This window comes from Myxocyprinus asiaticus, chromosome 23 (genome assembly GCF_019703515.2).
Source record: "Myxocyprinus asiaticus isolate MX2 ecotype Aquarium Trade chromosome 23, UBuf_Myxa_2, whole genome shotgun sequence".
Classification (NCBI taxonomy): domain Eukaryota; kingdom Metazoa; phylum Chordata; class Actinopteri; order Cypriniformes; family Catostomidae; genus Myxocyprinus; species Myxocyprinus asiaticus.
The window spans coordinates 26,023,853-26,040,268 of NC_059366.1; the positions used below are offsets into that span (position 1 = coordinate 26,023,853).

At 37.5% G+C, this 16,416-nt stretch overlaps 1 protein-coding gene across 3 annotated transcripts; it reads right to left on the bottom strand.

Moving 5' to 3' along the window:
* Positions 1 to 204: 204 nt before the first annotated feature.
* LOC127413759 (proto-oncogene c-Rel-like) lies at positions 205 to 15,559 on the bottom strand. Of its 3 annotated transcripts, none has more exons than XM_051651185.1 (10): positions 15,445 to 15,559; positions 14,656 to 14,691; positions 13,521 to 13,660; positions 12,957 to 13,105; positions 12,280 to 12,371; positions 6,339 to 6,479; positions 5,117 to 5,221; positions 3,623 to 3,835; positions 1,704 to 1,844; positions 205 to 1,576 (listed from the first exon to the last, which is right to left on the bottom strand). In XM_051651185.1, exons 1-10 carry the CDS (start codon positions 15,449 to 15,451, stop codon positions 768 to 770), a joined length of 1,833 nt encoding a protein of 610 aa, XP_051507145.1. In that variant the 5' UTR covers positions 15,452 to 15,559; the 3' UTR covers positions 205 to 767. The 3 variants fall into 3 exon arrangements, with proteins under 3 accessions (XP_051507145.1, XP_051507144.1, XP_051507146.1); XM_051651184.1 differs by having other exon boundaries at positions 3,623 to 3,838; XM_051651186.1 differs by lacking the exons at positions 14,656 to 14,691; positions 15,445 to 15,559 and adding an exon at positions 14,423 to 14,621 and having other exon boundaries at positions 3,623 to 3,838.
* Positions 15,560 to 16,416: the final 857 nt, after the last annotated feature.

Consider the following 16,416-nt stretch of genomic DNA (forward strand, 5'->3'; position numbering starts at 1 on the left):
CCTGAGAAAGACAAAACTCACCTTTGTTAAACATTCAGGTTTGAGGTTCAATAACATTTTGAATCGACAGAGCATTGTGTTTGTTTAACAATAAAATAAATCCTGAGGAATACGATTTACCTAATAATTGTGCACACAGTGTACATATGACTTCACCAGTATATTCACTGTATACCTGTATTGCAAAAGATCACAAAATCCACATTCAGTAGTTTACATTTTAATTCTATAAAAATACAAAAATTCACCCACAGAAAATGCAATGTAAAGTCAAACTTGATAATTAGGAAAACTGTATGTTGAATAAAGTGAAAACAAAACATTGGCATATGTTTCTAAAGCCATTATATCACTTTTGAGCTACCAATGAAAGACAGTATGATTTAGTTTAAAAACTGTTTTCTGAGAACTTTGGATAAGAAGCATGCTTAAAATGGCATAGCCATTACCCAGGGACAATTCCCTGTAAGTTCCCACTTTAAGGAACACAATTCCCTTGCCACAGTTTGTGGACAAATTTCCCAAACTCCTAAAACATGACCATCAGACCATTATGTACATATGTTTCATAAAATTTCACTGCATTACCAAAATGGTGGCAGAATTTTACAGAACTGGCCTCATTCTATGACATCAAGCCCACCTGATATTCAGTAAGTACATTCAGTTAACACAAATCAGAGCCTACATTTAAAGAAAAAAAAAACATGCTCTTAGTTGTGAACATTTGTATCCTTGGAATTAATCTTGAATAGTTATGGATTGTACTATTCAGGGTAGTACGGCCAGGACAAAGAATCAAAGTGGCTCTCTTGCCCCATGTTGGTGGAGGAATATGGTATTTGCGGGCCCCTCTGATTTGGGCCACTGGCCTCCATTTGTCTTATGGTCTCCTGAGTACTTCCATTGGTGTTTGGGCAGTTCAGCAGGGCAGTGAAAGATTGTGTACAGTCAGAGGATGCTGTGCAGGTGGAGCTCAGCATAGCCATGTTACTAGGCCCTTGAGTCTCCTGTTTCAAGTGGAGGCCTGTCTGATGGCCGCCCATTAAATTTTGTAGGATCTCATCATCTAAGCTACTTGCATACTGGTAGCCTACTCCCAATGACATGCCTGTGCCTGCTGCTCCATTTTGTGTGCTTTGGGACTGTTGGAGGCCATAGTACCAGGTATGGGCTCCATCTACTCCTTGCAGAGGCTCCTGCCGTTGAGGTGGCTGTTGGGACTGATGGATCTGCTGGCTCTGTTGTTCCTGTCGAGGCTGGCTGGCTGTTGTGCCATTGGACTGAAGAAACTCCATATCCAGATCTGTAGAAGTCAGTACGGGGAGGCTGTTTCCACTGCCTTCCGCTGTGGTGGGCATGCTGGGACTTGGGTTCACTTGCTGTAGGCCCACCCCATTACTGGTTCCAGTGACATTAACAATTGGGTTAGGCCATGGTTGGTTGAGAGCCACAGAAACTGGGGTTTCTGAGAGAGGTGGCATCATAGGGCGGGACTGAGGGGCTTTGTTGTAATAGTTTGACGGATTTGTTCGCAACACACCATGACTTGGCAAACGATAATAATTTGTTGGCTCTGTAAAATGTTGAACAAGTTATGTTTTATAATAATAAAATATGTATGTATTAAGAAAATATTGGTGTATTGTTATTTAAATCTCCATGCCAGAAAAAGTGTCAATGAAAAGTGCCATGCCTCTTACCAGTTTTAATTCTCTGACCCATCATATTGTTAGGCACTGCTTTTGGTCTGTTTACAGTGCTCATGGCTCCTTGGGAAAAACTAGGGAAGGATTTCATCAGGCTTTCAATTTTTCTCTTCTTCTCTTGACAGCCATAGGGATCTAAAAAAAAAAAAAAAATTGTTTTACAGTATGCAACAACAAGAAATGGGCTTTGATCAAACTACAATATATAATGAGTTGCATACAGTACAGCAGATTGATACATTGGCAGATTTTCTTTGCATTTAAATTTGGACTGACAAAAGATAACATTTTTAATCAAATTAATTAAATGATGTGCAATTAATCATATTTAACAATAATTACTGAGAAAGGCCCCCAAATAAAGATAATTTAGTATATAATAATTTTAAAAAATTATAAATATAACAAATATTTTAAAGAGCACCTATTATGGTTTTTAAACATGCCGAATTTTGTTTTAAAGGTCTCATACAATAGATTTACATGCATCCAATGTCAAAAAACACTTTAATTTGGTCATAATTTAAATTGCTGCATTACCTTTTTTCCCTAGTGTCAAAAACGACTCGTTCAATGATCCATTCTAAAGGACTCATTCTAAACTCCTCCTTTCAGAGAGCCTACTCTGCACTGATTGGTCAGATGTCCCAGTCGGTTGTGATTGGTCTACCGCTTAGTGTAGTGTTCGCGAGCAGCCAATGAAGACGAGAGGCGGGTTTTTTGTTACCAAATTACATAGGTTAGTACAGGAATTAAGTCTGGAATTACTAAAGACTGGTTTCAGGTGTTCAGAATCGGTTCTTTCTTTTGGGAGTCAATAACTCCATTTGTCGTGCACTTTGATTTTTAAAACTTTGCAGGCTGTTTTTTACATTCAACAGCTATATAACACACTACATGAAAAACCATAATAGGTGCTCTTTAATAAAGATAATTAAAATAAATTACATCATATACATAAGCTGTGGCAGCAGACAAGTTAAGCATTAACTGTAAGTCATAATATTGTTTGTTTATTTCTATATCACTGAACATGACACTATTATTGGCCTATTTCCCTCTGCTCTATTTTAATTTTTGGTCTATGTACTCATGCATCAGATTGACCCTTTTGTAACATCTCACTTTGGTCTCACTCGTTTTCAGCGTTTCTAGTCAAAAGCGCTTAGGTTTTAGAAATCTTTGTGAAGTTAAATGTAGTTTAAAAAATGTCTTGTGATCCCTGTATTCTGCTGTGCTTGGTCCAGCTGTCTTAAAGCACATAAGCCTGTCATCTGTGGAAGGTTGATCTGCCTGCTTGTTGGTTTGACGAGGTGCATTGCCTGTACAGCTGCAATTGCTGACTGCCCACTACTGACACAGATAGGTACAAATATCATGCATGATATCATGCATGAAATATCATGCAATAGCATGATTAATAACATTCTTTTAACACGTTATTTTTCATCTAATTATGTAAATTTTATTAGTCGCACTAAATTAAAGTGTTAAATCGACAGCCCTAATTTAAAAATTCAATTTATAGAATTTATAATACCTTAAAGGGTTAGTTCATCCAAAAATGAAAATTCTGATTTGAAAATTAATTTATTCACCTTCATGTTGTTCCAACACCCTATGACCTTTTTTCTTCTTCGTGGAACACAAAAGGAGATTTTATGCAGAATGTTAGGAACTTACAGCCTCAGTCTCCTTTCATTTTCATTGTAAAGAAAAAATACCCAATAAAACTGATAAACATCTCCTTTTGTGTTCAACAGTAGAAAGAAAGTCATACATGTTTGGAAAACACGCTGGTGAGTAAATGACTACAGAATTTCATTTTTGTTTTGTTTTTAGTGAACTATCCTTTAACTGATCGTGAGACAGATGCATTCTGTAGCTAATGAGAGGGTATTTCGATCCTTTACCTTTATCATCGGGTAGGTATCTGAACTCCATGGGCTCACTGACCTCCTGGTCAGTCGGACGGCGCAGCTGCATGTGCACTGTGACAGGAGCTGTGATGGTAGTGTCACAGTAGGTGGGCGTCTTAAACACTATGGCCACTTGCCTGTGCACATCAGCTTGAGAGAAGGAGCCTTTGGACTCCCAGTTCTGAGTGAAGAACCTCACTTCAATATCTTCTAGTGTACATCAATGTTGATGTGATGGTGTGAGAAATGAATGAAGAAATGGGTTAAATGACAGAATGGCATAAAGAAACTGTTTATGGAAAAAAGGATAGATGATTAAAAACAAAATTGGTGATTAATGAAATGAAAGCTAATGCATAACCTACATATGGAATTAATTGAATGAAAAAATGAATGAATCCCAAAATAAGTTTTGAATCTCCACTTCAGCCTAAGTGTGCCCTTCATCACTTTATTAATGGAACAGTTCACCCAAAAATAAACATTCTATCATCATCTACTTACCCTCATGCCATTCTAGATGTGTATGACTTTCTTTCTTCTGCAAAACACAAAGAAAGATTTTTTTTGAAGAATATTCAGCTCTGTAAGTCCACACAATGCAAGTGAATGGTGGCCAAAACTCCAGAAGCTCCAAAAAGCACATAAAAATATGATAGTTGTGGGTGAGAAACAGATTAATATTTAAGTCCTTTTTTTACTATAAATCTCTACTTTCACTTTCACATACTTCTTTTGTTTTTTGGTGATTCACATTCTTTGTGCATATCGCCACCAACTGGTCAGGGCTGGTTAAACGTGGAGATTTATAGTAAAAAAAGACTTGATGTGTTTCTCACCCACACTTATCATATCACTTCAGAAGACATGGATTTATCCACTGGAGTTGTATGGATTATATGCTGCCTTTTTAATGCTTTTTGGAGTTTCAAAGTTCTGGCCAAAATTCACTTGCATTGACTGGACCTACAGAGCTGAGATATTCTTCTAAAAATCTTTGTTTGTGTTCTGCAGAAGAAATAAAGTCATAAACATCTGGGATGGGATGAGGATGAGTAAATGATGAGATAATTTTAATTTTTGGGTTAACTATACCTTTAAAGGGTCTGTGAGCAATTTCTTTGTAATTCCACACATAAAATGTTGCTACTAGCTAACAGATATCACTGAAATATGTGTCCTAAGGGTATTACACCTGTCTATGTAACAACCGTAAGCTCTGTGGCTTTTCAGAGGAGCATTTTCAATCAATCAGAAAACTTAGCCAATCAAAAACACTCTCTGCCAGTCAGTCATTTTCAATATTTTGGTTGGCTGACATCGGGTTTGCTGACATGTCTTTGTGGGGCAAGATTTTGGAGAGAGGGAGGGTTGTTGAAAGGATGGGAGAGGTCTAATTCATTGGCTAAGTTTAGCAGAAGTTAGCTTAACAGCTGAAATTGCTTTAAGCACTTTTAAGTGTTCTAAAGATTTGGAACAGTTCTTTACCTTTCTGCACTTTGTCACAGAGCAGGAAGATCTCATCACCTCCCTTCACACTGCCACTGTTCTTGTTCACCCGGCAAATTCGCAGTTCGGCTGTGTTTGGGGCCCCTGAAAACAGCGCAAGCCATTCAAAGATTAGAATGTCTTAGAGCTCAAGAAAACAACACAAATTTGCACTACCATCAGCATTAGGAAATATCGTTTCACATTCTTTAACTTTATCAGAGTTTCTGTGGGCAGTGGCACACTCTCAAAAGTTAAAGCATTTTTTAAAAAAGCAGCCAAACTGGACATGATTTAGCGAGTGAGGGTGGAGTTGTTTATTACTTCCTATTTTCTGGTGTTAGTGTGAGACTGATTTTATGATGGCGAAACACGGCTGACCATATTAACGGGAAGCAAACAATCTGAACTACATAAAAAATATTTCAGGTCAAACATGCTTCTATAACCTTCTTTGGGGCATCTGCCAACATGTTTTTAAGCTAATTGTTTTTTAAAGACTATTTTACTTCATTTGTATGAGAATGACTTGAGGTATCAGCCTCTTATGTTCACTTGAAAGAGTTTCACCCCAGCGTTGGCCTGAAACTTTTTTATAATCTACTTAAGATTTAGCATTGCACAACCTCACAACAACACTCTGAAATGGTTGCTGTTCTGCTTGCTCTTTACACCACCATCACGTGAGGAAGTGTTGAAACGGACCATGCTCACTTCCTGAAGTGTGTGGTGTGGCCTACTGACAGCCCTGTCACCAAAGCAATGCACAGAGCAGCCAATGAAGCTATTGCCAAAAATTATGTCTTCAAGCTCTGATGGAGTGTGGCAGTAGTGCTGTGCATAACAGTCAAATACCACACAGCTGATCAGGTAAAACTGCTGCCAATCTGTTGCCTTCTGGTTTTTTTTTTGAGTATTTGGGATATTTCACCAAAAATGAACTCACCCTCATAGTTCTATACCCGTATGACTTTCTTCCGTAAAACACAAAAGGAGATGTTATGCAGAATGTTATCCTCAGTCACCATTCACTTTCATTGCATCTTTTTTGTATTGTATGCTACTGAAGGTGACTGCGGCATATCTACTTTTGTGTTCCATGTGGGAACGAAAGTCATATGGATTTGGAACAACATGAGTGTGAGTAAATGACAGAATTAAAATTTTTGGGTGAACTATCCCTTTAATGTTATGCTGTTCTTATGGCTTTGTGGCAACTCACTGTTGTCATAGATGGGATTTGAGACGATGGGAGGCAGTGTGATGTTGTACAGCCCAGTCTCATCTTGCAGGTAAACTTGGAAGCATAGACGCACTACGTTCAGATCATACTCCTCAGTCTGCAGCAGCTGTTCCCGAGGAACTGTGAATACAAAACATACACGTTGAACATTGCATGAAATATCAACAAATTAATACTAGGTGTCAAAAAACAATGAGGACAGAACAGGGGATAAGCAGAGAGTCTTGTGAATATGGTAAAGGAGGAAAGGGGAACAAGGAGGAGAAAATGAAACGAGCACCCTGGCACGAGAACGAAAACCAGGTCTGTTCATTTGAATCTAGCTGACACATTTAAGTGACATGTTTACATCTCGTATTGGTCTCGGGTGATCTGATCACAAGTGGACAGCACTAAGTACAGGTGTAAACGGTGTCCAATTTTTTTTTTTGATTGGATCACTCAAACCACATTCAGAGGTAGTCAAAAACACATGTGACCGCATCTCATTTCTAGTGTAAATGCTACTGTGTCCTGCTGGTGAATTTTCTGAAACCTTGGATGGCAGGGGATAAGTCATCTATATTCGTGTAGAAAGCAATTCCTGATTGGATTTTGTTCAATTGAATTTAGTAATATTCATCATGAAAGCACTACCTGATTGGTCAGAGAAACTATAACCTAACCTTAAACCTAGCCAACCAGGTAGCGTTGTCTCCCCCTGCCATCCTTTGCGTTCAAAATCCGCATCCTGATGTGCTCCTGACAACAATGAAGGTCCGCCTACTCACCTGTCAATCAACCATTGAGCTTAAATAAGGGTTTAAACTTTCTCAGGTATATGCAGTTTTTAAAAATAAAATATTCATCCATTCAGAATTTTTTTTTAAAGTGCATACATGTCAGCCTCAGTCACCATTCACTTTCATTGAATCTTTTTTCCATACAATGAAAGTGAATGGTGACTGAGGCTAACATTTTAACAACATCTCATTTTGTGTTCTACGGAAGAATACAAGAATACCCTAATACATTTTAATGTATTAGGGTATTCGACAACGCTCTCCATTACTAGATACTTTGGAAAACAATGACATTGGGAAACTGAAAACTGATTAGTGGACGTGGCCTAAATAATGAGAGAATTTTATTTTATTTTAATTTTTTTTTGTGGAACTATCCATTTAACACCAAGTTTAAACAGAGCCAAAGAGTCTGTGAATGAATGCGAATGAGGTAAAGGGGGAAATGGAAAGAGGGAGAAGAAAATGAAACAACGAGCACCCAGGCACGAGAACGAAAACCAGGTCAGTTCATTCCAGTGACTCGAAGTCAGAAAAGAAAGTGCCAATGTAACGCAACTGCTAATTCTATTCAGCAACATCCCCAGTTATACCCATCACACATCAGCCTACAAGAACACAACCACCCACAGGGGTGCTCGTGAAGACATTTCACAGTGCGTGCAACTCCGCCCACTCTCCCTCTCAGGAGTCTGTCTCTGCTCACCCCGCGGCTATCCCGCCCACAGCCGTGACGAGCTTTGAGCACTCTGAGGTCACAGCAGGTGGAAATATCACAGTGGGTTAGAGTGAGAGAGCTTGGGTGACAGAGTATCGCTGACAACTCTGGAGTGAGGGGGTATTGGGTCCTGACGTGCAGATATACACCTCTGTCCAGACCACAAGCTCAAAAGAGGGAAAGAAAGGTAGAGATGAGGACAAACAAGCAGAAGAGTGAGGAGCATGATGGACAGCTATATAGAAAAGAGAGAAAAAGAAATAAGGTGGAAGGAGATGAGTGGGTGCGCAAGAGAGCAAGAAGTGAAGGGTGAGAAAGGCAACTGCGAGAAGTGGTGTGGTCGCATCTATTTGTGTATATGTGTGTGCCTCTGGTTCTGAGTTTATCAAAGTCAGAGAGCAAGAGGAACGAGTGGACAGAAGTAGCAGGTGGGTTACGATTTAGATTAGTGTGGGCTGGTGGAAGATGAAGCACAGGGTGAGAGATACAGAGAGACACAGAGAGAAATGAGAGCAGGCAGGAGAAATCTCTCCATTCTGTGGGCATACCACCATTCCCAACCCCGGCACTCATCTCTCGCCACCTGAACCCACCATCTGTGACATCTCAAACCATATCGAGCAGAGCACCCACTCAGCAGCACGGAGCAACACCATCATGGCATATTCACCTATCTACAACCCCACAGAGACCACAAGTGTTTGTACAGCTACATACTTTCCCCACATAATTTACATTACATTTATGTATTTGGCAGGCATTTTTACCAAAATTGCAAGCTATACATTTTTCCAGTTTGTGTGGTCCCAGGGAATCGAACCCATGTACCAGTTGAGCTACAAAATTATTTTCAGGACACTTAAGCGCAATTTATTACTGTAATGGACGTTTTACCATTCCCATTGTCATTAGTGTAACAATTACCATAATACATGACTATATTACAGAAAAAGGATACTGCTGTACAATTAAAATCTGTATAAATGAAAGGCAGTACTTAGGAAGTACTACTATGAAGTATAAATACTTTACAATTTATATTAAAAAACAATTCACATTGCGGTAATGAGAATATTATAATGATAATCTTATTTTTCATTGCAGATAATAAGAATTCGGGGGTAAAATGGGTGTAATTGTCATAAAAAAATGTCACAATGTAAAAGAAAAAAAAAAATTAAAACATTTCTTAATGGCCCTAAAAATAGGCTTCATTTCCTATATGCAAAATATAATTTAGAGTAAAATAGGACAAGGACGTTTTCTTGACAAGTTTCGTGAAAATCACACACAAGATGAATACCTCCTCGCATATATCAGTAGATTACCAAGTCCACATTTGAAATTAATGACCCTCCTACTATATACTTATAATGTGTCATCATTGAAATCATTGTGGGATAACTTCAGTGCAAATGAGGTAATCGCTGGCAGGTCATCCCTTCAAATACATGATCAAACTTCAAAAGTAATAACAAAACCAATCACACTACTACTGCCATCATGACTAATTTATACCTAATTTCTGTCAGTGTTAGGCAGCCAAAAAAGAGAGCTCTTCATTTGTTTATAACAGCAGAAGTGAGAGCAGTCCCCCCAAATAGCCCTTCACCACAGAAAGCAACAGAATAAGCATGAGGAAGCAAAAACAGAACACCACATTGCCAAATTCAGTCTGACATTCCGTACATTCATCAGCCATATAGTGTGATGACCTGTTGCAACACTTTCACAATTACTATATAAATTATAGAACTATAATTTGGCTAGACAGTATCCCACTATACACTAATTCCATACTAAGAGCCAACATAATGTGGCATTAATTTAATGTTGCTTGTTGAATCAATACTGAAAATTTGTAGGCTATTATTAACATCTTTTTCAAGCCTCATACCAAAATATCAGCTAGTGTATATTGGACTTAAGACAAAGTTTTAAAATATGTAATAATCGGATACCGACTCTTGAACAATTCCACCAGATCATTTAGATTTAATGCTTTAGCACATGCTTTTATCCTGAGATACTTAGAAATAAGCAAAAGCACAAGCAATTTATCATCAGAAGTCAACAATATTATCAGTACCGGAAACTGAATTTCTAGACTAAAGTATACCACAGTAGTACACAAGTTAGACCATAAGTGTATCTTCTGTAAAGTAAAGAACATAGAGAAATATCAATCAATTAACCAATCAATCAATCAAATGAAAAGATCTAGTGCTGCTGGGCTTTCTAGCAGTGTAGGTCTACTAATAGACTGCAAAAATCATTTTGTTAATCATTATTTTTGTCTTACAGTCAAGTATCAAAACATCCTTTAAACCAAACAAATGTTCTTAAGAAACTTGATTATAAAGAATATATAAAGAATATATCTTGAATATTTATTGAATTAAGTTCACTTACATTTTCTTAACTAATTGGCAAATAGTTTTTTTATTTTGAATGCAAATCAAATACAATTTTGTTATATATCTTGAATATAAAGAATATATCTTGAAAATATCTTGAATTAAGTGTACTTACATTTTTCTTACCCACTTGGCAAATGTTTTTTTGTTTTAAGCGCAAATCTAACGAAAACAGTTTGCCAATAGGGTAAGAAAAATACACTTATAATATGAAAGATGAATAGATATTCTCAGCAAACAAGTCTTATTACCATGCACAATTTTGCTCATGTAAATTTATCTTGTGTAGAGGATCTTTAGACATTTTTACTGGAAAACAAGACATAAATACACAAATACGAATAAAGAAAATTAGTTTAGCGTAACATATAACTTTAGTGGCCATTGCCTGTTCAGAGTAATTATAATAAATATTTAGCTGTTTTGCTTACTCTGAGCCGACAATGGCTACTAAAGTTATCTGTTACACAAAAATGTATAGTTTATAGTTCCTCTTGATGTTCACAGCAGCAAGCTCTTCCTCCCTGTTTGAATAAATTCCCCCTGATCATATGACACAAAATACCGCAGCCAATTGTGCAACAGCTTCACTAAATACTGATAAGGGTTTTTAATGGCCGATATCCAGATAGCAGGGTGGCCGACAGGCCGATACAATGCAAATATATCACTATTTAATGAAGTAAATAACATAAACATAAAATTGCTAAAAAAAAAATGAATAAGCTCTTATTTAGCACTATATTTCCTCAATTTCACACTAAACTTTAACTTTATAAAAAAGAATCTAAAAAATAATATTGTATAGACAGCAGTTTCTTCTGATTTCTGTTTAGTCATCAAATTTTAGTAATTTATTTGCAAATGAAGAAATTGTTAATATATTAGGAAGAAGGAAATAACAATACACACAGTAGTCCAGCAACCATGGATGGCATGTCCACGTTAACAATCACATTTTCCCAAAAAATACAGAATCAAACCAATTGTATATACAGTGCATAGTGAATAAGGTATTTACTTATAGCACACTTGAAGCACTTTTACTTTGAAGTTGCACTCACATGCTTGTGCGGATCCAGCGCAAGCAGCAGTCTCCTGACAGTTTAAATGGCCTGGATCGCCTGCTTGGTTTGTCACTGACTGACCGCCATGATTTGTGAATCAGAGGAACTATTGATCCTGAAGTTTTGATTCTGGCTGATGAGCGCTCGACAGGAAGAAAACACTGGATTTTTGTGAGGTGCGTGAATTACACCTTTTTAAATGAGATATCTGCATATTTGCAGATGGTATATAATATATCTTTTATTGATATTCGCCTTTTTATCATTAGAAAAGTTACAAGGAACTGTTGAGGAGAGATTGTTAGAATACGTTCTTCAGAGGAAGATTTATGAGTGCTCCACAGGATGCTGGATCTGCTGAAGTTTTGTGAGGTTTGTTTATTACATCTGTTTAAACAAGATATGCGCATATTTGCAGATGGTATATGATATTATTTTTATTGATATTTGCCTTTTTATCATTGGACAAGACAGTTAAAAGTTACAGGGAACTGTTGAGGAGAGAGAGCTCAAATGTGTCTGCCAATGCTCTGATACGAAGACCGTTTAAATGAATGTGTTGCACACCGGTCTATTACGATGGCACATAACAATAAAATAATTGTTTTATGAGTCTCAGTTGTTTCACATGCAATCACGCGATTCTCAGCACCCTCAAGAAACAAATCGGCCAAAGGGGAAAATTTATCGATTTATCGGCCTCTGCGATATATCAGTCGACCACTAGTCTCAATGTCCTATTCTTACTGCACTGTCAGATGACAGTTTGTGTCATACAGTATTGGAGGCAGGAAAGAGAGAAATTTGTAAGCGTTTCGTGATTTTAACAACGTGATGTTGCTGGCCTCACAATGTCTGATAACGAGTGTAAAAGCGAAAGGAACTGGGTCAGTAATACTGATAAAAGATAAGAGAAAGTGTGCTGGTGGATCTCACCATTGAAAGGGTTGATGCCTCGTGCAACTCTCTGCAATATGGCATCTCTCACTTCTCTCCTTCGCACACACTGGATGCCCAGGTTTTGGAAACTGGGAAAACAAACCAACAAACAATCCGTTAAATTGTGATGTCTGATTTTTAGACAGATTTGTTGTGCTGTCTGATTTTTGCCTAGATTTGTTTAGCTCATGTATTCTCTGTCTTGAACACTCATCCCAGTGACTACAGCTAACAGGAAGAGTGAGGTTAGAACTAACCATACAGCCATACTGTTTAAAATTGAGGGCAGACTGGAGCTCTAAGGCTCTCATTTTGCATACCGGGGGAATCCCCTGCTTGGCTCCCTACTCTGAATCAAAATGCTTCTTTGAAAAAAAAAAAGAAGAATGGACAGCCCTTCGGAAAAGAACTGTGGTAGTGTGTGTGTGCGTGAGTTGTAGTAATACGGAAAGCAGATTGGAATGGCTTTGATGTGGGGTATGGTACAGAGATGTTTCATTTCATTAGGAGGAAAATGGTAACAGGACAAAATGAGTTTAGAGCAAAATATGCAGATAGTGTATATTCAATCCATGGTTTTAATGCAACCTTTCCCTGCTGACCTCTATATGCACTGAAAGACTTTGTGACAGTGAAATTATTCTGACATTTTATTAGTTAAAGCATCAACTTACGCAATGACCCTGCGTTCAGGTCCAAATTCTGCCTCATAATAACCATCCTTGCAGTCTTTACCCACCAGGTCATGCGGATGTGGTTTGTATGATTCGCTTTTGGTCACCAAGGAAACACGTACTTTTCCTTTCCCGGAGAAATTTAGAATCTGAAAGGAAGAGAGAAGTTTAAAAGCTCTCAGTAATTCTTTTATCTTATGTCACTAAAGATGCTTAAAGGGATAAGTCACCCCTAACTGAAACTGTGGTCATCATTTACTCACCTTCATGTTGTTCCAAACCCATATGGCTTTATTTTGGAGCACAAAGGGAGAAGTTATGTAGAATGTTAGGAACTGACAGCTTCAGTCACCATTCACTTTTACTGTATGGAAAAAAATACAGTGATAGTGAATGGTGACTCAGGCTGTCAGTCCCTAACATTCTACCGAACATCTCTTTTTCATATGAGTTTGGAACAACATGAGGGAGAGAATTTTCCTTTTTGAGTGAACTTTCCCTTTAAGTATCTTGGAAACATGCTGTGAGCCATTCAATGCAGGTCAGCAAAAGCTTTCGCTGTACCTGAATGCTGGGGTAGGTTCTGTTATTATCAGAGCTTCTTTCTCCTGGTATGCTGCCCGCTGAGCGTCCCTCACATTTGTACCTGAAGCGCATGCCTCTCTGTTTGGGCTGCTCAAAGATCTGAACACTGGGCTTTCCCACTGCACCAGGCAAAAAAAAAAAAAAAAAAAAGAAAAAGGCAGTCAGAATCAAAGATTTTAATTCCATATAAGCTCGGTACAAGATTTCATATTCAAATGTTCAAAATGACCAGTATGATCAATTTTGACAGAGCAAAAGCATTTTAAAAACATTTAAAAGGTGTAAATGTATGGATGAAAATGCCAACAGTGAAGATTCACACAAACAAGAGAAGTCATAATGGCCCCAAACACCTGCAAAGACAACAACTTGTGTCTTACAGAACCTAAACATAACCACACCACAAACAACACCGCCTGCCAGTAAATGATTTCCCGCTCTCTGCACCTGTCAGCACAGACCTTTTACAAGCTCACACAGGTGCCATCATGCCAATAAGCATATACATTAATCACAACTTTCTCAAACATCTGCACACCCAGCTGCACTTATCAATGCCATTACTTTGGTCTTAAATAGCGAAAAATCAACAAAATAAGACGGAAAATATCCATGTTTCCACTATGTCCATGTTTATTACGCATGACCCCAAGGGCAGACTGGGAAGAGAAACTGGCCCAAAAGTTGTTGGGGGTCGCTGTCCTTTTCTGCATATCGCGGCGCCGTTTTGTGGCTCGTTCTGCATAACGCCGCGGCCCAGTTCAGCTTATCGCGGCCGGCCCTTCGGGAAAAGTCCCGGTTCTCCCGATGGCCAGTCCGCCCCTGCATGATCGTATTCTTCTGAAATAGATCCAAAAGTGTAGTGTGCAGATGCCACTCACTATTGCCTGCTCTAGAGATTTGTCTCTTACAGGAAGTCACATCTTTACCTCTGGGTAGACACACTACACATAGCAAACAAAAGAGGAAGTAATGCAAATAAATCTGAATATTACATCGGCTTTACAACTGCAAACAGGTGACGTTAGAACATATTTGATGATTAGTCAGAGTTCATGATCAACCCCTAAGCTTAACTCTAAACATGTTACTTACAGGTATGCCATGTACTTACTTAGGTGGTGGTCCCTGTGCATTGAGAGGTGATGCACTGTTCAAGACAACATGAAGAGAACATAAATCAATGCATGAAATCAGCTAAACAATAATAACAAATATATATATATATATATATATATATATATATATATATATATATATATATATATACAACATTTATATCATATCCAACAGTGAACAGTGAGAGGTGAGAATATGAGAGCTGAAGCAGCTTTTAAAGTTCCTCATTTTATTTCCTGATGATACTTTGTACATCATGAACTGCAGCTCATGCAATCGGTGTGTATAGTTTATAGAACATTTGTTTTCAGGTTATGAGAATCATATTGGCTTTGTTTTAAGGGTTTTCTGTGATGTACACTTTCAAAATTACAAGTCTTTTTCATTTCCTTTAAAATATGTAACTAGCAACCCGTATGATTTTAGATTGATTGAATTTGATTTTGAAATGCAGAACATGTGGGCGGTGGCTGACAAATTACATTGTAAAGATTTACAAACACGAGACAATATGATAAATCGAACTGGTGTCAAGAATTATTCTAAACAGGAAAAGTATGAGTAGGCAGTTTAAACATCTTTAGTAAGCTACCTAAAAAACTCAAAACAACTGCTGTTGTGATTTAACAACCTGTATATATATATATATATATATATATATATATATATATTTTTTTTTTTTTTTTTTTTTAAAAACATAGATATCAACTGGTCGCATAGTATAAATTAATAATTATTAATAAGCCTACGGATATATGAAAATATAAAGAATACTTGTACTCACCAGACATGTTAGCAAACACCCTTGTCTTAGGTTTACCGAGTGTCTCCGAACTCTAAAGTGCTGAACAGATATAAAGTATCACTCTCTTACACGCAGAACAGTGTACAGATGTCTGGGAATTCCCCACTATATACTTGATCTCCGCCCACAGAGCAAAGACACGCCCCTCACAGAACACACAGCGACTCAAGCGAGGAACGTGCTGAGTACGACGTCAAATTCAAATTTAACAGGTTTACCAACGAAATAAAAAATGCCAAAGCGCTCGTAAAAAATAATACGTATAATTATTGCTCGTAAAGCGGCAAACGGAGATGTATGTATTTGGAAACACATTTCATAAAACAAGTTTCACTTCAGAAAATCAAGACTTTTGTTGGGAATTTTGAGTTTATTCTCAAGTTACGCTTTCCTGTTTATTAGTTACAGGTTAAATATAAATGTCTACGCTAGTAATAGATCTTGTTCAAGTTAGTGCTATATTTTTTACTGGAATGAAAACGAGGAATAGAGGTGTTGTTTAAATTGCTATAAAATTGCATTAATTTATCGTTCAGCGGACGAAACATTGAAACAAACAAACAAAAAATAATAATATGTATTTTGTGCAAATATGTGCCATTGAAGACAATATTCTTCAAACCCTCGTTTTCATTACGCCCCGGAAATCTGATATACAGCCATCAAATATTTAAATATGGACGCAGTTTTATTTACTAATATTCAGTTAAATTCACGTTAGGGTAATCCCCCTGTACTCAGTGGGAATCTCCCACGAACAAGGAAGTTTACTTCCAAAAATACAGAAAGAAAAACATATGGTTCTAGAGAAATTACCTTTTAAAAAAAGGTAGAGAAATTTACAATTTATTAATCAAAACATTTTACCCACAAAACCTCTATAGTTATGCTTAGCATTGGCAATTAATGTCCAAGGTGTTGTGTGAGAAATGTGGTCAACAGGCGTCTGTT

Bases quoted from the DNA above. Each gene is read 5' to 3' on its own strand.
- LOC127413759 (XM_051651184.1), bottom strand. The intron at 13,106-13,520 runs GTACAGCGAAAG...TCTTCCTTTCAG, and splicing joins GAACCTACCCCAGCATTCAG to ATTCTAAATTTCTCCGGGAA. The intron at 1,577-1,703 runs GTAAGAGGCATG...AACATTTTACAG, and splicing joins GGGTCAGAGAATTAAAACTG to AGCCAACAAATTATTATCGT.